This window comes from Onychomys torridus, chromosome 11 (genome assembly GCF_903995425.1).
Source record: "Onychomys torridus chromosome 11, mOncTor1.1, whole genome shotgun sequence".
Taxonomy (NCBI): Eukaryota; Metazoa; Chordata; class Mammalia; order Rodentia; family Cricetidae; genus Onychomys; species Onychomys torridus.
Window position 1 is genome coordinate 39,196,213 of NC_050453.1, and position 25,842 is coordinate 39,222,054.

Below are 25,842 nucleotides of genomic sequence, written 5' to 3' on the forward strand. Positions count from 1 at the left end.
CTTACCTACTTGTGTGGATAAATAAAGACTTTGTGTCTGGCTGGGCAGCGGGGCTTTGAGTCAGCCTGGAGAAAAACTAAGAATTATTGGTTTTAGAGCTGGTGCTAAGAATTTCATTTTTCCCTCAACCGGACCACAGTTCCTGAATCTTATATACAATTAAGGCATGGGAGGGCTGTGCTGTGGGAGCAGTACACCCAGTGTATAATGTTCCCTTTTGCCTGAGTTTTCCTCCTGGTATCATATTGTTTAGAATGGGGGAGGGCAGAGGAGTCCCAGGCTGAAGACGAGTCCTCCCTCTCCTCCTTTCTTTCTCTTTGGCCTTGATTATCCTTTCTTTCTTTTTAAAAACAATCTATTTTTTATTATCTTTAGTTATGCATATATGTGTGGGTACATGCACATGAGTGTAGGTGCCCTCAGGTACCACAAACATCCCTGGAGCTGGAGTTACAGGTGGTTGTGAGCTCTTTGACATGGATGCTGGGGATCAAATTCAGGACTGCCCTAAATTGCTGAGCCATCTCTCAGGTCCTCTGATAACCCTTCACTAGAGGTTGAGGTTTTTGTACAAAAGTTTGCCAGAAAGACTTAGGCTTTTTTTTTCACCAAGCCTCATGCTCTATCTTTGTCCTGAAGAAACATTTATAGCACACTATTGGCAGGAATTAAGTGGAAGGGAAGAAGAAGAAGAAAAACACAGTGTGTGTGTGTGTGTGTGTGTGTGTGTGTGTGTGTGTGTGTGTGTGTTGGGAAGCCAGCAGCAGAGATCTATATTGTCCCAGGTACAATACTTCCCTAGCAAGTCTTCGAATCTCATCAAAGTTGTGAGAATTAAAGGACAAAGTACATATAAGGGGTTTAGAACAGTGCTTGGTATGGGGGCTAGGATAGACAAGTACTAAAAAAAAAAATGTCAGCTACTATGTTATCCAGGGCTCCTCCACCCAGGCTGGGACCTGGACTTTTGCCTCAAATAAGTCCTCCAGGGCAGTCACTCTCACACTGAATGTGGTACTTTGCTCTGCAGGTGGTATCTTCCCAGAGGTTCAGCCTGGATTCAGGACTGTCTCACCAGAGGCTGGATGCAAACAGCCCCTCTCAACCCTTGGCCCCCAGCCCCAGTCAGCTGGATCACAGCCTAGTTTCAGTCCTGGTTTGTATCCAGGTCCTTGGGCCTTTCTGGGAGCTCCAGGACTAATTAGACAATTACATTGAAAGACAGAAACAGCCCAATTTTTTTGGCACTGACATTTTAAATTGAGTTCAACAAGCATTTATTGAGCACCTAGAGTGTGCAAGTAAAGTTCCTTTAAATACATTTGGCTCTTAACTGTTTCAACTATTCAATTTGGATTAGTGCTGATTCATCTTTAAGGGTTTTATGAAGAATCAATATTAAAATGGAAAAAAAATATTTGCACAGTTCTCTGCAAATATAAGCGTCTTGTGTGGATTACTGTTGCTCCAGTACTAATATTAATTGAAATAACAACAGCTCTGCTTCCCAGGCAGGCTGTAGAAAGCAGAAAGCCGCTGTAGGAAGACAGGAGACAGGCGGAAGAGGTCAGGGGAGGTGCCTTCACCACGTCCGGCCCAAAGAGGCGGAGCATGGAGGAAAGCCCCCCCAGAGGCCCCGCCCCATACCCCGCCCCTCCCTCCCAGCGGCGTAGGCGGTTACCATGGCGATGACGTCTAGAGGGCGGGGCGGGGCGGGGCTATGGAGAGGAGGAGGAAGATGGCGGGAGGGCGGCTCTGAGGAGACCTCGGCGGCGGCGGAGGAGGAGAGAAGCGCAGCTCCGCGCAGCGCTGGGGCCCATGTGGGGAGGAGTCGGAGTCGCTGTTGCCGCCGCCGCCGCCGCCGCCTGTAGCTGCCGGAGCCGGGTGGGAGTGAGGGGGACACGGCAGGATGAAGTTCGCCGAGCACCTCTCCGCGCACATCACTCCCGAGTGGAGGAAGCAGTACATCCAGTATGAGGTACCCGCGGCGGCCGGGGTTGGGGCGGGCTCGGAGGGGCTGCCATCTCCCCAGCCGCGACCTCCGCCGCCGCCTTGAGCTCCCCGGCCGGGGCGGACTTTGACCCACCGCCGCGGGGAGCCACTGCGGCATCCCCGGCGCTTCTGGCCCCCGGCGGCCAGGCCGTCCTTCCCCTCCCCCGCAGCCCTCTGCCGCCGGGGTAACGGATATGCAGGCGGCGGCGAGAGGAAGGGCACAGCCGGGCTGGGGCTGGGGAATGGTGGTGGGAGGCTGAGCCGCAGGTGTGACGGCGGCCCGGGGTCGCGGCGCCTCGGCGCCACCCCCTCCCCTCTCACCCCCGACCTCAGGTCCCCACCGCGGAGGATTGCCCCCTCGCCAAGGTTAGGTGCTTCCCGCCGCTCACCTCTCGCCGCCGAGGAATCGTGCTCTTGCAAGATAAGCCCCTTCCGCGATTGCCGTCACCCCACCGAGCCCGTCGGCTTACCCCCCACTTGCCCGCTGTTGACAAAGGCTTTGTAACAGGATTGAAACTTAGTGAAATGTGTGTCACCTAATGCAGTGGTTATAGTTTCCAAACGCGTGGAACCAGTAGCTCTGTTTTGGTTGGGAGACGGTGTCTTGTCTTTGTACTGATTGCACGAACTCTACAGAGTAACCACGTCTTTGGATGTTCCACTCTTCTCAGGTTTTGGAATGGAGGGAAGAGGATTATTTAAAATTTCAGATTTTCTGCTAAGTTTTTGTTAGGGAGAAAAAAAAATCACTGTAATGTAAATACTGTACCTTACTTGTGTATTACACGAGTCTAGTTCCTCCTTTCCTCTCAGTTTCTTCCTCCACAGCTTTTGGAGGGAGGGTATTTAATAGATAGTGTAAGGAACCTTGAATCAATATTGGGAATAGTAAAGACAGTGAAAACCACTTATGTATTTAGAAGATAGGATACCTGAAGGGTTTTAAGCTTGCAATAGGTTATTCTCAAAAGCTAGTAGCTCAGCTCTTGCATAGAGAAAGACAGCCAGAGCTGTAACCTCCAGGAATTCACATCTATGGTATGAGCAGGAACAAAGAGTATAAAATCAATAGGAGCACACATACACATACACTGGCTAGGTTTTATGAATTAAAATATTCTGGATCTCTTTTTTAACTTTATATAAATTTAGTGATAGGCTGTTTAGGCAACAGCAGTAAGTTCATTTATTCATGTAGCCAATGTAATAATTGAAGAGAAGGGGGAGGGTGTAGTTAGGTTAAACTGAATCTTGAAGATTGTAAAATAAGTTTATTTATAGTATGCTGTATTTACTGCTAGAAATGAATGGCTTATTACTAATACTTTCTGGTCAGTTTCCTTGTGGTGTTCTTTAGCCACATTCTGTAAGCAAAGGTTCTAACATTTCAGGCTGTAGAGTGTTGATTTATTGTTTGTAATAACATTCAGTCAGTTTTAAAACCTTGGCTAGAATCCAGATGGTGGGTTTCACTGAGAGAAGGGCATTGGGTTTTCATCTTCCTCCAGCACTTTCAGCACCACTGCCAGGTCTTCAGAGAGGCTAGGACTGGAGCGTGCCGAAGCACATCTTATTATTACATACTATGCAATGCTTGATTTCTGGTCAGAGTAACAGTGGCTGGATGTATCCTGTGATGGGTGTTGAGTATTTCAACATTGGACTGTTTCATAGAATTAACTTGGAAGATCTTGGACTGGAAGGGGAAGCGTATGATTTAGTTTTAAAATGCAATTAACCCTTGATTTGTAATGTCAGCTTTGTGGCTGGCGTAACCACAGTGACTCTGGGACCCCTCAATTTACATAGTCTATTTGGTTACTATTATTTCTAAATGGTTACTCTAGATTGGTCACAGAGGGACAGAATTCCTCTGCTTCTGAGTGACTGCATTATCTTTCTCAGACCAATTATAAATTACTTTTTGAAAAATTCATTTATTGTGGCTAGTGGAAATCAGATCTACAGAGAGATTCCCTACTATGCACTCCTATTCTTGGTGAATTCATTGTTCCTTAGGCAAGATGAAAAAGAAGGGGCTTGTTTTCTTTGTGAGTTGGAACCATTAAAGACATTTGCATGGGAGTGTAGTCTTTGTGCTGTGTATTATTTCTAAAGATTTGGTGCTATTCTTTTAAAAATAGCATAAAGATGTGAGTAAGAATTTTTAAGGTCAAAATGTTAGCTACTTAAAAATATCAGGGAAGAGACTCTGTCTCAAAAAAAAAAAAAAGTCAGGGAAAAAAGGTATCTATATTAAAAAGTTAGCTTTTGCCTGGGATCTTTGCTTAATTTTTTGTAATATGTATTTTCATGTAGTTGAAAATGATGCTGTACAAAACAGTTAGCAGAACAGACACTTGGATTTGTTTTTCAAGCACTGGTGATGAAATTGTTCTACCCTTAATTTAAGCCTAGGCTGCCTTCTAGTGCCCTTAACCAACATGAACTGTCCAGCTTCTTTGTTTATGCCAGTTTATTAGTATTACTTGAGTTAGGTGGAGCTTTAGCTAGAAGCTGAACGTTTTGTTTACATCTCTAGTTCTATGTAATGTTTAATTATATGTAATATGGATACATGGCAGCATGGCAAATGCTAGTTCTTGTTTATGTGAGCTGTGAGGCCCTGGAAAGAATACTTTTGCTCTTGTTTCCATTAAAAAAAAAAAAAAAAAAAAAGGAAACAACAACAAACCATACAGGACCAGAGCCTCCTATTAAGGCCTATTCTATTTCCTAAGTGTTTGGTTTAACTTTTAATTTCTTGAATTTCTAAATTATTAATGATAGTATCATATCAACATCCTGAAAATTATTTTAACTAAAAAATTGTGGCATTTAGACTTTGTTGACTACCATGGGAGGCCTTACCCACTCTGAGGAGTGGGTGGGGGTAGAGTGGGAGGGAGGTGAAGAGGCGGGAGAAGGGGAGGGAACTGGGGTTGGTATGTAAAATGAAAAAAAATTTTAATAAATAAATATATTTTAAAAAATTGTGGTCTTCATAGTCAGAATAAGCACAAAAGAATAGAGAAGCAAGGAAAGACCATATCATATACAGGACATTTAGTTGATGTGTATGAACAATTTTACCAAGAATAAATACAAATGTCAGAAACTATCTTTGTTTCTAATAACCTGAGTACAAATCTCAGGGTGGAAAATGGAATATCAATAAGTGTTGTAACAATCCTTCCAAAAAATTTAGAATCAATGGTTGTATATTTTAGAGGTCTGTATTAGGTTAATTGAAATTAATTCAGACCAGTTTCATCCAAATAGACTAGTATGAGCAGATAATATTTTACAGAATATTAACAAAAGAGGCAAGTATTTGATGCCTTTGATTGCTGACATGATTTTTTTTTTTCTCCCTAGAGTCTTGTGCTTTGGTTCCTGAGGAACCAAGAATGACTTTTTTCAGTGTATTATTGTAGTAAGCATAAGATACTAAAACAATGAACTCTCCAAAGTTTAGGAATTGAAAGAGAATTTTAAAGGTTATCTACTTTCTTGCTTTTTCAAGCAAAGAAATGCAGGTCTAGAAAGGTTAAGCCACTTGGCATCATATAAATGTGTTCTCTCTCTCTCTCTCTCTTACACACACACACACACACACACACACACACACACACACACAGAGCTAGTTTCTTGAGCACTGTATGTTTTAGTATTAGGAACCAGTCACATTAGCTGTGTGACCCTGATGAAATCACTTCCTCCTTCTGGGGTTTCAGGTTGTTCATCTGTATGTTGGAGAACTGAACTTTGGTTTCTAAGTAAGCCTCATAGAATCTAAGCACCCATTCAACTCTAAATTTCTGTGTTTTGTTATGGTTTAATTATGCTTATGAAGAGAAAATTTAAGGAGCTATTTTAAATCCTAATATAAAATTAATGTTTAAAAAAAATCATCTTTTCAAAAAACTTAGTGAAAAGTCAGACATAGTGATGTACACCTTTAATCCCAGCACTTGGGAGTCAGAGGCAGGAGGATTTTTGTGAGTTGAGGTCAGCCTGGTCTATGTGGTGAGTTCCAGGACAGACAGAGCTACATAGTGAGACCCTGTCTTAAAAACATAACACCCCCCAATAAATAAATCAATAAACCAAAAAATTAATAAATTAAAAAATTTTTAATTGAGAGTTTGTTGTGACTAGGAAACTCAGTGAAACCTTTTGTTTCCGTTGCTGGGAATTGAACCCAGGCCTTTGGGCGTGCTAATCAAGCCACTCTACCACTGAACTACATCTCCAGCATGAGACTTCTGTTTAACTTAAATAAACAGAAAGCAATGGCCATGAACTAATTGTCTTTTGCATGATCTGGAAGACGTACTGCATGAACTGCACCTCCCTTATTGTCAGGTAGAAGGAAGCATAGCCGTGGTGGTGTTATGATTTTCATTTATAGAATCCTCCCGTGGGAAAACTTGTGTTGCAGGCTTCAGTGTCTCAATGGTATTATGTTGATTAGTTAGGGTTCACTTGCCTTGCTGGAACTTGTTTGAAATTTCCAGTTTGGCCACCCGATGGGGCACAAACCACACTTTTTCTTTATGGGATTTCTGCAAACAAAAATACAGTGTAGTGTATTTTAAATAATGCTTGCAAAGGATGGTTAGTGATTGTTAGATGCCTGACATTTACAAATATGATTTAAATGAGTGAACAAAAGTAGAGACAGGAAGTATAACTGTTCTTTATTGTCTCTGTAAAGTATGTTAGGGTGAGTATCCTGGTAAGATTATACTTGTCCGTCCATCCCTGAGGTTGGCTTTGGATCAGCTTTTGGGTGAAGGCCCAGATCATAAGAACCTAAGAATCTTATTTGACCTGGAGTGACCATGGAAAACTAGTCCTGGCTTCAGTCCTCATTCGGAAAACATTTGAGAGACCGAGTTGTACTGCTGGGGGTTTCAGGTACATTTGAATTTTAGGCCCCAAAACAGTGTACCCCAAACTCCATGGAGTAAGAGAAGATAGTGTTAAAACTGTTAGTTTTGTTAATTTTATGCATATGAGGAGGAAGAAATATCATTTTCCAAATGTTTAGTAGATGGATTGTGTAGCATTTTCCAAGGAGGCTGCCCACAAGTGTTAAGATTCTGAGGGAGTCAGGATCCCAGTGACTGCTCCTCTCTTTGTTTACTGTCAGCGGTCAGTGCAGCTATGGGTGCCTAAGTAAATGAGTGCTGTGTAAACTTGACTCAGTCAGCCCAATCAGAGATGCTGTAACAGTAGTACCCGTAATGTAAGCACAGTGAACAGCATGGCAGTGACAGCTGACACATCTAGAAACAGCCTTTAGCCAGACCACAGGTATAGTAGCAATACTTTGTTAGATCTGACAAAAAGTTCACCAAAATAGTTCACAATTAATAAGAAACCCTTGGAAGTCAGAGTTTACATCCTCTGGCATCAACAATTAACTTACATCTCAAGTATGCCTTGATAAGTTCAGTTTTCAGTTTGTATCCATCGTAATTAAGTTCAAAATTAAAGCAGTCCTGAGCCTTGAACTAGCCCTTTGAATTCCTAGGATAAATTTTTGACCAAAAAATACTCATATAGGAAAGGTTTTTTAAAAAGCTTTATTATTGAAGGAGGTCTATACTATAATAAAGAACTTAGGTCAGAAATAAGGAGCTAAATAAGTCCTAAGGTGCAGCTCTGTCGTTGAGTATTCATAAATAGTGAACAAATTACTGCTTGCTGGTTTGTGCACACTTCTGTGTGTGCATGTGCACTTCTGTGTACAGGTATGCACCCACTTACGTGCATTTGTGTTTAGAAGCCAGAGGTTGGCATCAGGTATCTTCTGTTGCTTTCCATCGTATTTATTTTTGAGACAGTTTCAAAATATGGCTTAAGCTGGTCTAGAACTCACAGAGATCCACCTGTCTCTACTTCCTGAGTGCTGAGATTAAAGCCTGGCCCCACCTCATTTATCTATCTATCTATCTATCTATCTATCTATCTACCTAACTACCTAACTACCTAACTACCTAACTATCTAACTATCTAACTATCTAACTATCTAACTAACTAAACAGTCTATCTACATGACCCTGGAACATGTACTGGAACTCACTATGTAGAACAGGCTGGCCTCAGACTCACAAGAGATCTGCTTGCCCTTGCCCTGAGTGCTGGGATTAAAGGTGTGTGCCCAGCTCCTCCTTAGTTTTTTGTTTTGTTTTGTTTTGTTTTTGTTTGTTTGTTTTTCCAGACAGGGTTTCTCTGTGTAGCTTTGCGCCTTTTCTGGACCTCTCTCTGTAGACCAGGCTGGCCTCGAACTCACGGAGATCCTCCTGGCTTTGGGCCCCCCCCCCCCCCCCCCCAGTGCTGCTGGGATTAAAGGCATTTGCCACCACCACCGCCTAGCTCCTCCTTAGTTTTTGAAGACAGATCACTCACTGTACCTGGACCTTGTGGATTTGGCTAGACAGCCTGGCCAGAAAGCCTCAGGGATCCACCTGCTTTTATTGCCCCTGTCCTGGCAACAGATGCATGTTGCCATATCAGGCTTTTACATGGATGTTGAGGATCCAAACACAGGTCTTCATGATTGTGCAGTGAGTGAGCTCTGTATCCACTGAGCCAAGTCCCCAGTCCTCCACCCAATAATTGGTCTTTTGAAGATAGATGGGATGCAATCACAGAGGAAAGTGGGGAAGTTCATTCTCAATCCCTCTTCTTGCACCCCACTTCTCCCCCCATATCTCTCTCCCTATCTTTCCTTCCTTTTTCCCTCCCCCTTCCCAGAAAGGGTCTCATGTATGCCAAGCTGGCTTTGAACTCTCTATGTAGTCAAGGATGACTTGATCCTCTTGCTTCTACTTCTCAAGTGATGGGATTATAGGTATGAGCTACCACTTCCAGTTTATGCCTTACTAGAGATTGAACCCAAGGCTTTTCACTAGTGCTAGGCAAGCACTCTTATCCATTGATATCTCGATATCTCTAGCCCCAGAAAGTGTGCTTTATGGAGGTTTTTGGTTTTTTTGGTTTGTTATTTTTGTTTTTTAATGCCTTAGAGCAATGTTTTTCAAGCTTTTTAAATCCCAGGACATGTTGAAACTCTTAAAATTATAGAGGATGTGAATATCTATTGACATACTATATTGGAACCTAAAAATTGAGATTTAATATGCAATATACAAGCACACCTTTTACATCTTTTACTAGCCACTAGGAGTATAATCTGACATTTAATACAGCACCTGAAACTACCTTGTGTACCTGTGGGAGAAGGAAAAAAAGCAAATGAGTGGTAGCATTATGAAGATTTTTTTTTTTTTTATAAATACAGGGTCTCAACCTGTAGCCCTGGCTGACCTCAAACTCACAGAGATCCTCCTGCCTCTGCTTCAGGGATTAAGGCATGTGCCATCATAATTGGCTCAGAAGTGCTTCCTTTGAGCACAGCACTTATTTCAGAAAGTTAAGAGATGGCCTGAAAAAAAAAAGGGTCCTGTTTTTACAAAGCACATGAGAGAATAAAGGACTCTGTAGGGTGAGGATTTCCTGGTGTCTGCCACACAGTGAAGGGCCATAGAGAAAGAAATTTGGCTTCCTGGATGCCACCTATACAGTCAGTAGAGCTAGAATTGAAATTAGTCTCAGCCCGGGGAGCGCTTGTTTTTGTGAGGGAGTGTAAATAGCAACAGTGATGGTAGTAAGTGTTGTCAGCAGCTGTTGTTGGTTGGTTTGTTTATTTGAGGGCTTACGTCACACCTTGTAGTAAACACTTTAGAAACATTTCTCTGAAGAGCAGGCAGTGTAGGTAGGCTGTTACTGCTGTCTCAGGATGGGAGACTGAGCCTGTAAATGGCTGTGCTGCTGCTGCCCTAGTTCCAGGGAGCACAGACGAGGTCCTAAGAGGCCTCTCCTGACCTGTTCTTCAGCACCATTGACCTGTCCCTGTAGCACCTGTTCTGTAGCATGGTGAAGCAATGGCTGGCTGGTCTTTTCTGTCTGCTGGGTTTGGAAAGCAGGGGAGTCCTTAGTAGGACAGAATTCACCTCTGTTAATTTATGTTTCCTCAAAGTGATCCTAACATTATGAATAAACATCTAACAAAGGACCTAATGAAGATGATTATATGAAAAAGGGAATGGGTTGTGGTAAAAAGAGGAGGACAAAAGTGGATATAGCTATTGACTTGCCTCAGTTGTGGCAGTTGGCTTCAAGGTTTTCGTCATAGAATGTTAGACCTGTAAGGAATATTCAGGGTTATTTAGTTCAGTTCTAATTTTTTGTTCAAGTGAGAATGGAATCATAGAGAGTAAATAGTGAAGGTCATTTGGCCTGATCAGTGGTTGAGCTAACCGTTACCCTGATTTATTTTATTAGCTTTGTGTGTTAATGCAGAGAGCAGTCTCTAAAGCCAGACTGTGAAGGTTCAGATCAAAGCTTGCTGGCTTACTAGCTTAGTGGATTCAGGCAAGTTACTTGTCAATTAGTTTTTCTTAATAAATTTGTGTGTGTGTGTGTGTGTGTGTCTGTGCGCGCGCGCGCGTTGAGTGTACACTTGAGGTGCTCAGAGGACAACTTTGTGGAGTTGAGTGCCTCTTTCTACTTTGGGTCCTGAGGATGGAGCTTGTCATCAGGCTTGTATGGCAAGCTTGTATGGTTTTTACCTGTGGAGCCATCTCCGCAGCCCATGTCACTTGACATGTTTGTGCTTTGGTTTCCTTTTGTGTTAATTACTAATGATGATAGTATAATTCTTGTAGGACTATTATGAAAATTGGCATTTCCGAAGTTTATTTGTTTAGTTGATATTTCCAAAGTCATTGAGACAGTCTCACTATGTAATGCAGGCTGGTCTTGACATGTTAGGTAATCACGGTACTCCTGAACTACTAGTTATAGCTGGCTTTGAATTTTTGATACTCTGGTCTCAGCCTCCTGAAAAAATCCTGGGATTGCAGATATATGCAACATGCCTAGTTGTTGAGGATTAAATGAGTTATAACACAAGAAGTTCTTAGAACAATGCCTGGCATATAGTAAGGGGGATATATTAAAGTTCTTTTGTTCAAAGAGCTCAAGGATATTTTGTAGTGCTTGGTTAGCCGTGTTTATATTAGGGATATGGAGCCTCAAGCTTTATCTGTCAGATGTCAGATGTGGCTTTTTCTAGGAAATGGCTGTGTTCATTTGAGCTAATATTTCAAACGTCTGTAGTATTTGTTCTGATGAATTATTCTTAGCTTTTTTAGTATACACTAAGAAAGCCAGGCATAAATGATGATGTAGTTGTGAAATAAATTAGTTGTGATGGTCGTTTTGTAAATTCATGTATTTTGGCTAGCCTGTGTCAAGGTATTCTTTTGTTTTTTTAATTGAAGTGAGAATCACCAATGCATTCTTAAATGTACCCAGGTGGCTTAAGTGAGCTTCTAATGGCTGCTTACTATTAGTTCTTTGCAATTTTATAATAAAAACAATATTTTGTCTTAAAGTTAGCTTTAGAATTGGAAAAGAGCTTCTCAATACCTTTGTTTTTGAATGGATAAATTGAAGACATACAGGTCACACACTGCTGGGATCAGCCTTACAGCTGGCTGCTGAGGTTTAGCATGACCATATAAATAATGCCTTTTGTTGTTGTTTTGCCTTAAAATTTCAAGGATGAATTTTCTTTGTTCAAATTAATAGATGTTCTGTGCTAATACATTTATCTGAATCTAATCTATTAGATCACATTAACAGCCTAAAATGTTTTTTCTGTATGCTAATTAAAATACCCAGTAAATGATGAGACTCAGATATTAATGATGCTGTTGTTTACTTACCCACTTAAAATTAACCATTGCCCCCATTTATAAGGTATAATCACAGGTAGAAAGCCATTTGAATTAGGAGATAGGATTGAGTGATTATAGCAAGGCTTGCAGGGTCAGGCAGAAATAAAAGACAGACTCGGGAAGGTTAAGAAAAGAATAGCCTACTCCTCTGTAACATTCCTCTCTTTGTTTTGTAGCATAGGTTACATGGAGACTACATTTCCTACCTCCTATAGCCCAAGTTGTGAAGCCCACGTCAGGGCAATGTGTTTAGAGCAGTGGTTTTCAACCTGTGGTTTGCAACCCCTTTGGCAAACCTCTGTCTCCAGAAACAATTCACATTACAATTCATAACAGTAGCAAAATTACAGTTATGAGGTAGCAACAAAATAATTTTATGATTGGGGGTCACCACACCATAAGGAACTGTATTAAAGGGTTGCAACGTTAGGAAGGTTGAGAACCACTGGTCTGGAGGATATTAGAGTGTGTATTAAACATATTCATTATTCATGAGTACCCCTCTTCTTTTTAAAACAACAATAAAACAATAATGATGACAATAACCACAGTTAATGTTTATTGAGTGCTCTGATGTGCACTTTAATCTTCACTATGCGAAGTGTGTTATTATTCCTGTTAGGAGAAAACGTTGACTTTTAGGATGAGTAGATTGGCCAGGGTTGCATAGCTGGAAAGTGCTTAGAGCTAGAAAGCAAAAGCAGGTGTGTCTTATTTTAGAGACTAGGTTCCTAACATGGTGAGCCATAGTGAGCATCATGCAGGGTGCTGGGGGTAAAGGCAGTGAGCACTAGTTTTTACCTTGAGTAATTTGCAGCTTACATGGTCTTCTAATTTATATGTATATATATCTATATATCTATATCTATATATATATATATAAATGTATTACACACACACACACACACACACACACACACACACACACTGTTTATTACAAAAGAGTGGCCAGTTGATTTTGCCCTAGAGAGCAAAGGCATTTACATTAGATCTACAGTGGTATAATTTTAGTAGGATACAAGAGATTAAGTATAATTTTATCATACAGGTAAGAAGGGAAAGGACGCTAGAGACAGCATAGGCAGAAAGAATGAGATTGAAGAATGGCATAGGTAGGAATATCCAGATATACCTAATGGAATTCGATTTAGTAGAGCATTGGACAGTCTATAGAGTGAACTTGGAAAGGATCTGGGAGGGATTAAAAGGCCTAGAACACTGTGAAGTTAAGATATATTCCTGGGTATGAATTGTAAATATTTATTTACTTATTGACAGGATCTTAGTATGTAGCTCAGACTCCTCAAAGTTGCCATCCTCCTGCCTCAGCCTCCTATAGGCATGTATTACCATTCTTGGTCCATAAAAGATTTTAAAGAGATGACACAACGTGGTGTGTGTGTGTGTGTGTGTGTGTGTGTGTGTGTGTATGTATATGTATGTAATTTGTATCTTACGTGATGCTTTAGACAAATTATGATCAAAGACAGGAAAAACAGTATAGTAAAAAATTATGAAGGCTTGAATTGGTGTTTTATTTAATTGGTTTTATATGTATCCATATTTTAAATAAAATTGGGGTGTGTTAAAATTAATGCTATGTCATTTTTCAGTTTGACATGGTGTTTCAGTCATAGAAGTATATAAAACAATGATGTGTACTGCTGTTAGTGGTTTTTTAGATTTGACGTTATAATGTAAAATTTACCAGATGCTTATTGGGTGTCAGGCAGGTAGTAGATATTATCCATCTAGCATCTAGCTCACTGTCATCACATTTAACTACTTACATACTTGTTGAATGAAGTTTCTTATGTGATCTTTACAACAGGCCTACTGACATAAAGGTATTTATCCTATTTTTGAAGAATGATAATCTCGTACTTTAGTAGTTGTCCAAGGTTGCACGGTTAGTTTAGGATGAATTAAGATTATGAACTCAGATTTGTCTTAGTCCAGATTCTATTATTTTTAATTTTTTGAGATTATAATACAAGTATGTCATTTTCCTCTTCTCTTTCCTCCCTCCAACTTCTTCATGTACCCCATTCCCTTGCTCTCATTCAAATTTGGTTGTGTTATCACTGGTATGTTTTCTGTGCAGTGGTTCTGCTGAGTAGGAAAAGAATTGAAAAGGAAGAATTGGTTTTTTAGATATTTGGTAGTTAGGACTCTCAGGGCATTTGCTACAGGGACTAATAAATGCCGCTGGAATTTGAATAAAAGGTGTCATTTGAGGTCAGTGCCTTGCTTGGGAACACCATTTTACTGGTTGCCAAGAAGTTTCACAGAATGTCTTTACTTTGCTGAATTCACTGTGTCCCAAGTTCCAATCTGAATTTGATCTTTTCAGTGTCCCTAGATTGATGGGGCTTGGCCAATTGTATACAATTAAGTGGTTGGCTGAATATTGTAAGCTCACAAAGGAGCGATATTTAAATACCCATGTTCCAAATTATTTATTACAATGGGAAATGCACTTAGCACCCACATTCTAGGCTAAAGCAGGTTTTCCTTGTCATTGAATTGTTTGTCTGTTCTCTCTACCAAGCTATTGAGAGAAGATAAATTATGGGACTGGCTGAGCCTGTGATTAGAAGGCTAGAGTTAATGATGTACTCATTTCATTCTATAAGGCCAAGGTCTTACACTGTTTGGATGAATCAAATTCTTTGTGTGATATCTTTTTTACTGGAATATGCCTGGATATGCTGCCATTGTTACTGTTTTGAGATGTCCTTTCCCCTTTAGTGTTGACCTTCCCTAATCTATTTTCCTTTGCTTTTTAAGATAATGTTAATGCTGCAGCACATGTGCGAATGCACTCACACTCACATAAATGTTAAAGAATGTTTAAAAAAGGCAATGCTAATAAATATCTATACTGATATATGAATGTTTTGTTCACAGCTTTGTTTTTTCCAGTACTAGGACTTGAACTTGGGGCCATGTGTATGTTATGCAGGCATTCTACCACTGAACTACATCCTTGGCCTCTGCCTAGTTGGATTTTAAGAGATTAATTTGAAATCTGGCTTTATTATTTAATAGTTATAGCCCTTTTTGAATCTTAGATTCTACCTGTAGAACAGGCTTTCTCAGTAATTGTGATGCTGTAGGCAAAACATCTGGTCTGCATATTATAGGTAGTGATAATGTCTTACTTATTACCAAGCCAGGCAGACACTTGACTGCTATAGGTTTTATCACTGGAAGGCATTATTTGGTTCTAGGGAAAGCAGCATTGACAAGTATCTTGATAGGTAAACTGCAGCACAGCACTATGCAGTAGGACTTTGAGTGCTAGAGGAAATGTTCTGTATCTGTGTAGTCCAGTGTGTGGCCATGAGTACATATGACTGATGAGTCCTTGAAATGTGGTTCATGAGACTGCAGAACTCAATATTTAATTGTAGCTAATTAAAATTTTAATAGCAACATGTGGCTGGTGGCTACTGCAAAGCTCAAACTTGTATTATTCATGGCCATGACAAGGACTGAGTATCCCAGTTTAGATTCTTTTTATTACTTTACAACTTTTTTTCTGTCCCTGACTCTGGGTTCCCTAGGATCCATGATAGCAGAGGCCAGTATTCTAGGCTTGTCATTGGCAATGGCTGTCCAGCAGCCTTGAATCAAGATCTAATTTTTGAAGTGTTGGAGATCATTTCTCAAAGATTGGTCCAATGACTATTTGCTTTAGAGCCCCTCAGGCTGCATGTAAAAACAGAAACGCAGTCTAGAGAGAAGGCTCAGCCTTTAAAGGTTGACAAGCCTGGGACCCATAGTGAAAGGAAGGAACTGTCTTGTGGAAATTGTTCTCTGACCTCTACTGGCACTGTGGCATTCTGCACCCTCACTCCACCCCAGACACACACACACACACACACACACACACACACACACACACACATACACAAGTAAATAACAATAAATAAAAGTAACAGTCCCTATAAGCTGAATCAAACCAGCATGAGTTCTGAGTTCTGATTCAGAAGGGTGTAACTTTCTCTTTTCTTTCGTTCTGTCTCTTTCAGCTGCTGGCCCAAACTTTATGAGCTTTTCACACTCCTTAATTTAAGCTCCCTCACCTCCATGTGGTTGTGTAACCTCCATGTCTCTCCTCCACTTTCCTCCTCTGGGTAGCTGCTGAGATATACAGCTTACCAGCTCAAGGGTGGTTTTCTTTTAAACTCTGATAAAAGTGTTCTTGAGCTTAAAAAAAAAAAAAAAAAAAAAAAAAGTAAAATTTACAGACCTCAGAAGTGTATGTAGTATCTGGACCCCACTAAATCTATGGAAAGTAGAATTTCTAGAATTCAGACTACATATTCTGATTAAAAAGGAAAACAACTTTCTGTAAACCACTGAGTTGATTCTTATTATTAAACTAATTATATTTGTTATTTTCATAAATGAAAAGAACATTTATGAAAAGAACAGATTCATTTGTTACAATAGGAGATTTATAAGTTTGTCATTTCAGTGTGTTTGTGATTAATTTTACAGTAGCATCTTTACTAGGAGACTTAGTTTCCTAGTTGCTTCTTAGTTTCCATGTTGCTCATGTACTGGGTTTATGAAAATTTTGTTGCTTCTCACAATTCCTATAGGCGTGTAAGAAGAGTAAATCTGCTTTGTTTGTGAAACTAACCTAGAATAGCATTTTCTAGTGTAAAGTCCATAGCCTCTATACTTTAATTAAAGAATTAAAGATGGATAACCACCTTAAAGCAAACTCACAGGAGGATTCTTGATCTAGAATAAAATAGTAAGTGCTTGACTTTAGAGATCACTCTTGAGTGATCTATGCAAATGAGCTCTGATGAGGCTGTTATGTAATTACCATCATATTCACATGTCATTGTTTAAATAACGGACACTGGAACAGAGGGACAGAGAGGCAATATCCTAGTTTTCCTCCAATTGTTTTCTCTCTTTCTGTGTGTGTGTGTGTGTGTGTGTGTGTGTGTGTGTGTGTGTGTGTGTGTGTTTGTGTTGTATGTGCACATGTGCCTGTGGATGCTTGTATCTGCATGCTCAGGGGTCAGAGGAGGACTTCAGCATCCTACTCTATCACTTTCCACTTTATTCCCTTGAGACACAGGGTCTCTCAGTGAACCTGGAGCTGTTCTGGCAGCATGTAAGGCCCAGGGATTCTCCTGTTTCTTCCTCCTACAGTTCTGGGATTACAGGTGCATGTCGCTACATCCCACTTTTTACATCGATGCTTAGAATTTGAACTCAGGTCTTCATGCTTGCCCAGCAAGCACTTTTACCCACTGAGCCTGTTCCCAGTCCCTCTAGTTATATTTTCTTTTCTTTTCTTTCTTTCTTCCTTTCTTTCTATCTTTCTTTCTTTCTCTCTTTTTTTTTTTTTTTTTTAGATTTATTTATTATGTATACAGTGTTCTGCCTGCATGTATCTCTGCAGGCCAGAAGAGAGCACATTACAGATCTCATTACAGATGGTTGTGAGCTACCATGTGGTTGCTGGGAATTGAACTCAGGACCTCTGGAAGAGCAGTCAGTGCTCTTAACCTCTGAGCCATTTCTCCAGCCCTAGTTATATTTTCTTAATAGGAATGTTCTTAGTTATGAGGGTTATGGGGGAGAAATCAGCTTGGCATCCTACCATTAGTGTATGTACTTCATTTTCAGGCTATGCTTGTCACCTCTGTCTTCTGCTTGGTCTACAGTAAATATCCTAATCCTTCTTCTCTCCTTTAATTTAGTTTCTTGGTCTAAATGATGTTAGTGTCTGGTGGGGTATGTGTCATGGTAAGCCAGAAGTAGACCTGTTAACTACTTTATTCAACCGCTCCTATATTTAGCCTTTTCTTTAACTTTGTCTTCTCAACCACACGATGCTTCCAGTGCCTGGCCTGTTCTGGCTTTAGAGACTTGAACTGACTTGCTTCCTGTTAGGTTCTACTTTGAAGGTATTTCAAATTTTCTGTGTTGTGTGGTCAGTCAGTTTATTCTTCTGCCTGCTCTGTTTTGGGCAGATGTATTAAACCTGCTGCCTGCTATATGCTTCCCCATTTTTTCCTTACAGCTTTATACCTAAAAGCTTTGAGAAGGAAAGGGGAGAGAAATATATTGTCTTAGGGTTTCTATTGCTGTGAAGAGACACCGTGACCACAGCAACTCTTTTAAAGGAAAATATTTAATTGGGGTGGCTTACAGTTTCAGAGGTTTGGTCCATTATCAACATGGTGGAACAGGGTGGCATGATGGTGCTGGAGAAGGAGCTGAGATCTCTGTATCCTGATCTGCAGGCAACAGGAAGTGAACTGTGTTACTAGGTGTAGCTTAGCTTGAGCATAGGAGACCTCAAAGCTGCCCCCCCCCCACTCCAGTGACATACCTTCCAACAAGGCTGCACCTACTCCAACAAAGTCATACCTCCTAATAGTGCCACTCCCTATGGGCTTATGGGGGCCAATTGCATTCAAACTACCACATGTATATAGTCAACCTATCATATTTCTGGAATATACACTCACTATTTGTTAGAGTTACTCCATTACCTATATTAGTACTATTACTTGGAATAGCTAGGAGAATCATTTAGAACTTGGGGGCTGAGAATGGTAGCTGGTAGAGTATATGTGTAACAACAGAACTCAAGGTTCAATCCCCAGTATACCACTCCCCAAATGAGAGTGATGGTACCTTTCAGAATTTATGTTAAAATAAGTGTTTTCATTCAGTGTTAGCGATTTTCTTCAAACTAGTATCAAATATTTGGGTTGTTTGACAGCATTTAATATAGTATATTGAAGGGAAAAATGAACAAATAATTGGTCACTGTATTTGTTGACAGCTGGAGATGTGAGAGTGTTTGTCTAACACGGGTAAGGACCTAGATTCCGTCTTAGCTCCAAACCCAGAAGTGACCAGAGGGGCTCGGGGAGAAAGAAAAAGTTAATGTGTTTCACATGGAAACTTTAGCCTTGTTTTAAGATGACTAAATGTCAGTGAGATCTGCTGCTATGACAAGGAGGCACTGTTTAGAAGAGGAGGGGAGGCTGAAGGCAGTGAACAACATAGGGACAGTTCATGTTTGTCTTCTGTTGCATGTAAGTGAGCTTCAGGGATGAATTTAGAGACGTTTCTTTTTCATTTCTTTCTTTTTTGCTGCTCAGTAAATTCATATTTAGCACTATGTTTTTGATATTTTCTCCCATTTTTCTAAGATTTTTCTATTATTGAGTATTTCTTAGAAAGGACAGAAAGTTTTTTCTATTGGATTTGATTGCATTGTACCCAAGGCCTTTAACAATTCTTGTTCATTCATTTGTTTGTTTTTTAAATTTCTGAGACAGGATCTCACTATGTAGCCTTGGCTGGCTCAGAACTTACTATGTAGACCAGGCTGGCCGGGAACATACAGAAATCTGCCTATTGCCTCTGGATTGAAAATTTTGGTTCTTAGTAGAGTGATTTAGAAAGTATGTTGATTTTTGACATCACTTAAAATAAAATTTGTGTTAGCTCAGCTAGGGCAGGTTATTGTGCTTATCTGTGTCACAATTTTCTCATCCATAAACTATAGAGAACAAGATAGTCTTTTTAGGAGGGTTATATGGAATGGAATGCATTGATAAGTGTAAAGTGTGTAGACAGTATCTGGGTATATAAGTATACCTTGCTAGATTGTTGTGAGAATTAGATATAACAATATTTGAAAGTGCTGAAAGACCTGGCCTATAGAAGGTTATAGTTGTTATTTTCCATCATATATATTTACATGTTATTACTCAGTATTTTTACATAATACTACCCCTTTTCACTGTCAGAAATTTTCTTAGAAACCAATTGATGACAGCTAGACATTTAGATTCATTTACTGTGCATGGGATGTGGCAGAGATTCATGTGCAGAGACTTGGTTTCTGTGGTGGGATGAAGTTTTAGAATCTGTGAGAGGTATGGCCTCTAAAGGTGTTGAGGTCGTTGAGGATGCCATCTCGGGGAGAGATTTATGTAGTTCTTATGTGATTCAGGTTAGTTCTTGTGAGAACATTGTTAGAAAAAGACCAAGCCAGGCCCTGCCTTGCTCTTTGGCTTCCTGTGTCATCGTGTGCTCTTTGCCTGTTACGTGTGCTCCAACACGATACCATCTGCCATGTCTTGATGTAGCCAGAGTGTCTTTACCCAACTTAGCAGATGCCAGTACCTGGTTTTGCATCTCCAGAACTATGACTTCGTAAACTCTTAAAAATGGGAGTTCTGTTCCCACACATTTTCTAAACCAACAGCAAGAGTGGCAGTGCCACATTCAAGTGTCTTCGACATTGGGATATACCATACACGTGCCACAGTTTAGTTGGTGATGTTTTCCTTTCTGAATGGTACCTACAATAACTGTATTCTGACAAGAGTGTCTTAGTTTGATGAAGTAGTATTTTCTTAAATATCTCTCGAAATGTAGTGGTAAGTTTGTAGAAAACATTACCTGTAAAGGTAAAACCTAGTCTCTTAAAGGGTTTTAACATTTAAACTTGAGCCATGAAGTAGTCTGAGATCCCTAGATTAAAAAGAGAATTTATAGGCATGTAGGCAGTATCATTGTAAACTTTAGTTCCCTTTTGAGTTTACCTTTATTTTTTGGATTTTCACCCCTATATGATGGCAAACTTGTACTAAGAAGAGCAGCTAGCAGTGTTATATTTTGGTAACTATTATATTTGACCAAAATCCAACACATTTTACTAAATTAAATAGTCATAGTATATATTTAGGAAGCCTAGAAGGCAAAACCTTAAAAATTTTTTTCTGTGTCTACTGAATGAAAGAGATTTGAATTTTATTTAAAAAGGAAAGATAATGAAATTTGGGATAACTGAGAAAGGACTTTGCAATTTGATATCTCATGAAACTGGAAACACTGTAAAATAGTTTAATAAAAGTAATAATTAGCACTTAAAATTAAGTGATGACTTAGTCTAGTTTATAAATACATTTTAAATGTATACTTTGTTGGATGCTATGGCTCATAAGGGTTGAAGTGACATTGTACCCCAGGAATGTATGAATGAGCCATATAGATGTCAGTGGTAGAAAAATGCATCTTCTCAGTTTTAATTTTTCATCAGAATAAGATCCATAGACAAAGACATGTTGTTTAGTCTTCTGTCAGATCAGTTCTAGCTCAGCTCTGAATGACTATATTTGAATTGATATAAGTTAAATTACAGTAGTGGTAGCTTTGACATAGGAATATACTTTTTCATCATCACTAAATAAATAACTTGAAGTTGCCATAGTTTTCCTTTCTATAGTTTTTCTGTATTTTTAATTTTTAAACTTTTTATTTTGTATGTATGAGTTACCTGCATATGTCTCTGTATCATGTGTGTGCCTGATACCCACAGCCAGAAGAGGGCATCAAATCCACTAGGCTTGGTCATGGTACGGCATGTGGGTGTTGGGAATCAAATCCAGGTTCTCCAAAAGAGCAGCCAGTGTGCTTTTAATGCTAACCCATCTGCCCAGCCCCAATAGTTCTTTTGTTTTTGTTTTTGTTTTTTGAGGTAGGGTTTCTCTGTGTAGCCCTGGCTGTCTTGGAACTAGTTCTGTAGACTAGGCTGTCCTTGAACTCATGGAGATCTGTCTGCCTCTGCCTCCTGAGTGCTGGGATTAAAGGCATATGCCACCACCACCTGGCCAATAGTTTCATTTTGTTTTTAATTTAAAATTTTAGATTTTATTTATTTATTTATTTGTTCGCTCGTTCATTTATTTATTTATTTATTCATTCATTCATTTATTTATATATATATGTGAGTACCTGCATATATGTCTGTGTACCATGAGTGTGCAGGTACCCACAGAGGTCATAAGACAGTGTTGGATTTCCTGGAGCTTGAATTACAGACAGTTGTGAGTTATGTGATGTGGGTGCTGGGAGGTGAGCCCAGGTCCTCTGCAGGAGTGGCAAGTACTCTTAGCCACAAGCCTTCTCCTTTAATTTTATAGGAATAAAAATTTAAGCTACTTTGATCAGAACAAACCAAAGATGTTACTTATGATCTACTAACAGGTACATTTGATTATATAACATTTTTTTTTTTTTTTTTCAAATCTAGCTTGGTGTATTAATTATCTGTTGCATTATGGCAAGTTGTTACAAAATGTAATGGCTTAAATTAATAAACATGTCTCATTTCTGTGTGGCAAGAATTTGGGAGCAGCTTAATCAAGTGGTTCTGTGAAGTTGTCAGTGCCTATGTGGAGCTGAGAAAGCAGTGAGGGATGGCTCAGTCGGAGGGCTTGCAGGTTTGTGCTGCACTTTTTACGAGGCTCTACTACATGGAGAGCTTGATAGGGATACTTGAGGCTTTCTTGGCTGACTTTCTCCAGAGTATGTGATACTAGACAGAACAAGAAGGAAAACACCATATCTTATGATCTATCTTTGGAAGTTCTACCCTGGCACCCTGCAATATTCAATTGCTTACACAAACCTGCCATCTCTAGTACTGGAGGGGGTTGCACATGAGCACTACTACCAGGAGGCAAGGATTATTAGAGATGATTTACCATACTTCCTACCAAAACCAAAACCAAACTAAAGACACAGAAAAAAATTAGAAATATGGGAACAAAAAAAAAAATTAGAAATATGGGAACAATTAGAAAAATTTGAGGCCAAGATAGAAGTTTGTTTTAGGAAATAAGATCTTACTCCCAATCATGAGCTATTTATTATCTTTCTCAAAGAAATGTTGATTGTAAAGTGACTAATATTTAGCAGTACTTGGGCAAAGTACTTTAATAACCTTTCTGAGTCTCAGATCTTTAATTGGTGAAATGAGAGTCTATGCTTAAAGGAGACTTACAAGTTTCTCATTAAATAGTAAATTAAAATATAATATCTGATGATAGGCATTCAGAAAATATAACTGTTATTACTTTTATATATTTGATGGTGATCTTCATTGGCAGCTTGACTGAATTTATTATAACCAAAAGACATACCTCTAGGGGTGTTGGTTAGGGCATTTCCAGAAAGGTTTACATGAATAGGGAAAACCTACCATGACGGTTGGTGGTACTATCCCATGGGCTGGGGTTCTGGACTGAATAAAAAGGAATAAAGAGGGAGCTGCCTGAGTAACAGCGGTCATCCCTGTCTGCTTTCTGACCGGATGTTAACAGGACCAGTTGTACTTTCCCACTACAATGAACTCTATCACCTTAACCTCTTTACAATGGACTCTATCACCTTAACCTCTTTACGATGGACTCTATCACCTTAACCTCTTTACGATGGACTCTATCCATCACCTAAACTTCTTTATGATGGACTCCATCACCTAAACTTCTTTACAGTGGACTTTATCACCTTAACTTCTTTATGATGAACTCTATCACATTAACTTCTTTATGATGAACTCTATCACCTTAACTTCTTTCCCCCTTAAGTTGCTTTTGTCAATTGTTTCATCACAGCAAAAACAAAAACGTAATATGGAAAATTAGTACACAGTGTAATTGTTGCCATGATAAACCTGACAATGTGAGTTGTTGGTTGTTAGTTGATTGGTGGGAGAAATGTGCAAGTGTTTGGAGCTTTGGACTAGAGACAAACCCTACAATAATGCTCTAAGTGCAGCTTACTGGGCCATTTTGGTAAGAGTTCAGAAAATCAGAATTCCAGGAGAAAGAAATGTGGACCTGGAAGCCTGACTCCCAAGGTTACAGGGAACTGGGGGGTAGGGAATGACATGATTCTATTGGGAAGTTGCTTAGAGGCCATTCATGTTATATTCTGGCAAAGAATCTGTTTTCAGCTTGCCTAAATTCTGGTAAGTCAAGTGAGACTTAAGGCAAAAGTATCTAATTTGTTTGGCAGAGGAAATTTTAAGACAGGATAGTATTCACCTGTGGTGTGGTTACTGCTTACTGCTCTTAACCTGGTTTATAGGAAAGTAGCAAGTGGAACTGAAAGATAGGAGAAAGTTTGGTGAAGAAAGGAGTATGATTGAGTTAAAGTTCTAACGAGGGGGTACAGAGAAAAAACATCTGCAGTTGTTGAAGAGATGAGCACAATTAAGGAGAAACCTTGTACTTTTGCAGTGGGACAATAGGAAAGACCACACCCATCAAAGGCTCCAGTTTAGAAGAATACAAATATTTTGTTTCATGAATATTTTGCTTGCATGTATGTATTTGAATCTTCAGATAAGCGTGTTTCATTCAAAATACTCATAGAAGTCAGGAAATTAGTAAAGGGCAGGGGGCATTTTCAAGGAAGCTGTCTTAGTTTCTTTTATGTTGTTATGAAGAGATACCATGACCAAGGCAGCTTTTGAAAGACAGCATTGGGGGTTTGCTTACAGTTTCAGAGAGTGAGTCCATGACCATCATGGTGGGGAGTATGACAGCAAGCAGGCAGCCATGGTATTGAGGAGTAGTTGAGAGATTACAGCTTATTCATAAGCAGCAGACAGAGAGAGAGATTGAGAGATAGGCGAGTGAGATATATATTAAAATGGAGTTACCCTATAACAGAACAACAGTGTCCCCACTAGGTACCAGGTTAACAAATAAAAATCCAGTGCCTAGTTTATTTTTTTTGGTATTGTTAACAAGTAAGATCCCATGGATCCCCAAACATTACAAGCTATTGACCATGCTATGATTGATTACTCTATTGCTGAGGACACCACTTCTCTCTTCTCTTCTCTTCTCTTCTCTTCTCTTCTCTTCTCTTCTCTTCTCTTCTCTTCTCTCCCTCTCCCTCTCCCTCTCCCTCTCCCTCTCCCTCCCCTCCCTTCTCCCTCCCCTCCTCTCCCCTCCTTTCTCCCTCCCCTCCCCTCCTCTCCTCTTCTCCTCTTCTCTTCTTTTCTTTAATTGGGTTTCCCTCTGTAGCCCTGGCTGTCCTGGAGCTCCCTCTGTAGACTAATCTGGCTTTGAACTCAGAGATCTGCCTGCCTCTCCCTCCTAGGTGCTGGGATTAAAGGCATGTTCTACCACTGCCTAGTGATACCACATTCTTGACTAATAGAACATGTAGAAAATCAAGATGGTACTGACTTGGAAGCTTCGTTCTTATTGGCTAGCTTTTTGTAGTGGTGGAAGGTCCTCTGCATGTTACCAGAAGAGAAAAGTAATCATCAGTCTTACCTGTCTATGGGCTCTGTAAGCTATGGTAACAACTGGCCTGGCAAGACATGCCCACTGATGCAGTAGTGGCATGAACATCATGGGAGTAACCAACCACTTTCTGATTGCATCTATGTTCCATTCCACAAAATAAAACTCATACTTGGCACTAATTTTGGGCCAAGAACCTATGGCTAGGTAAGTCATAGGCCCTAGGAGAGAACCTTCTACTATTCTGCTAAATGGATATAGTATTCAACTGATTTAGTGACTTCTTGTTAAGTCACTAAAATGGGTAAATGCATCTCTCAAGCTTCATTAGAAAAGCTTTTATTGGCTCTAGATGGTGACTCACATAGAGACTCACAACTGGCCAAGTATACGTAGAATAAGAGGCTATGGAATGCTCAGCTTTTGGAGTGGGACGTGTATGTCATACATTCTCCTCCCAAGGCTCATTGTGGAAGAGGAGGTAGAAAGACTGATAGCCAGAGGTGGTGGATAGACTACAAAGAAATGGTACCTTCCCCCACACAATGAGGAGCTGTAAATAGGAACTCACAGTGGTTGTGACAACATGCTCAAAATCTGGCTCAAGCCAGACCAAATCCCAGCATGGAGAGGGGAGTTGGGCACGTAATCCTACCCCTAGTTGTGGAGCAATTGTTAGCTTGTGGAAGAGGGAGAGACAGGTTTGTTTTTTTAAAGAGCATAGCCCCGGGTGAGTTGACCACATTCCAGTGGAATACCACGCATCTAAGACTATATGGGCAGCACAAATTGGACTTGATGGATAAAAACTTAAAAAAAGAGGACAGAGTTGGGCCAATATGGAAGAGGGGAGTGGCTCTGGGAGGAACTGGGGAAGGGAGGGTAAATCACATTATCTTTAAAACACATTATACAAAATTCTC

The 25,842-nt window shown here is 40.0% G+C and overlaps 1 protein-coding gene across 1 annotated transcript in view; it reads left to right on the forward strand.

Moving 5' to 3' along the window:
- Nucleotides 1–1,738: 1,738 nt before the first annotated feature.
- Nucleotides 1,739–25,842, forward strand: part of Xpr1 (xenotropic and polytropic retrovirus receptor 1) — a 155,148-nt gene continuing 131,044 nt past the window's right edge. The window contains exon 1 of the mRNA XM_036202115.1: nucleotides 1,739–1,978. Coding sequence (XP_036058008.1) covers nucleotides 1,910–1,978 — 69 coding nt within the window. The 5' untranslated portion in view covers nucleotides 1,739–1,909. The remainder of the gene's footprint in view (nucleotides 1,979–25,842) is intronic.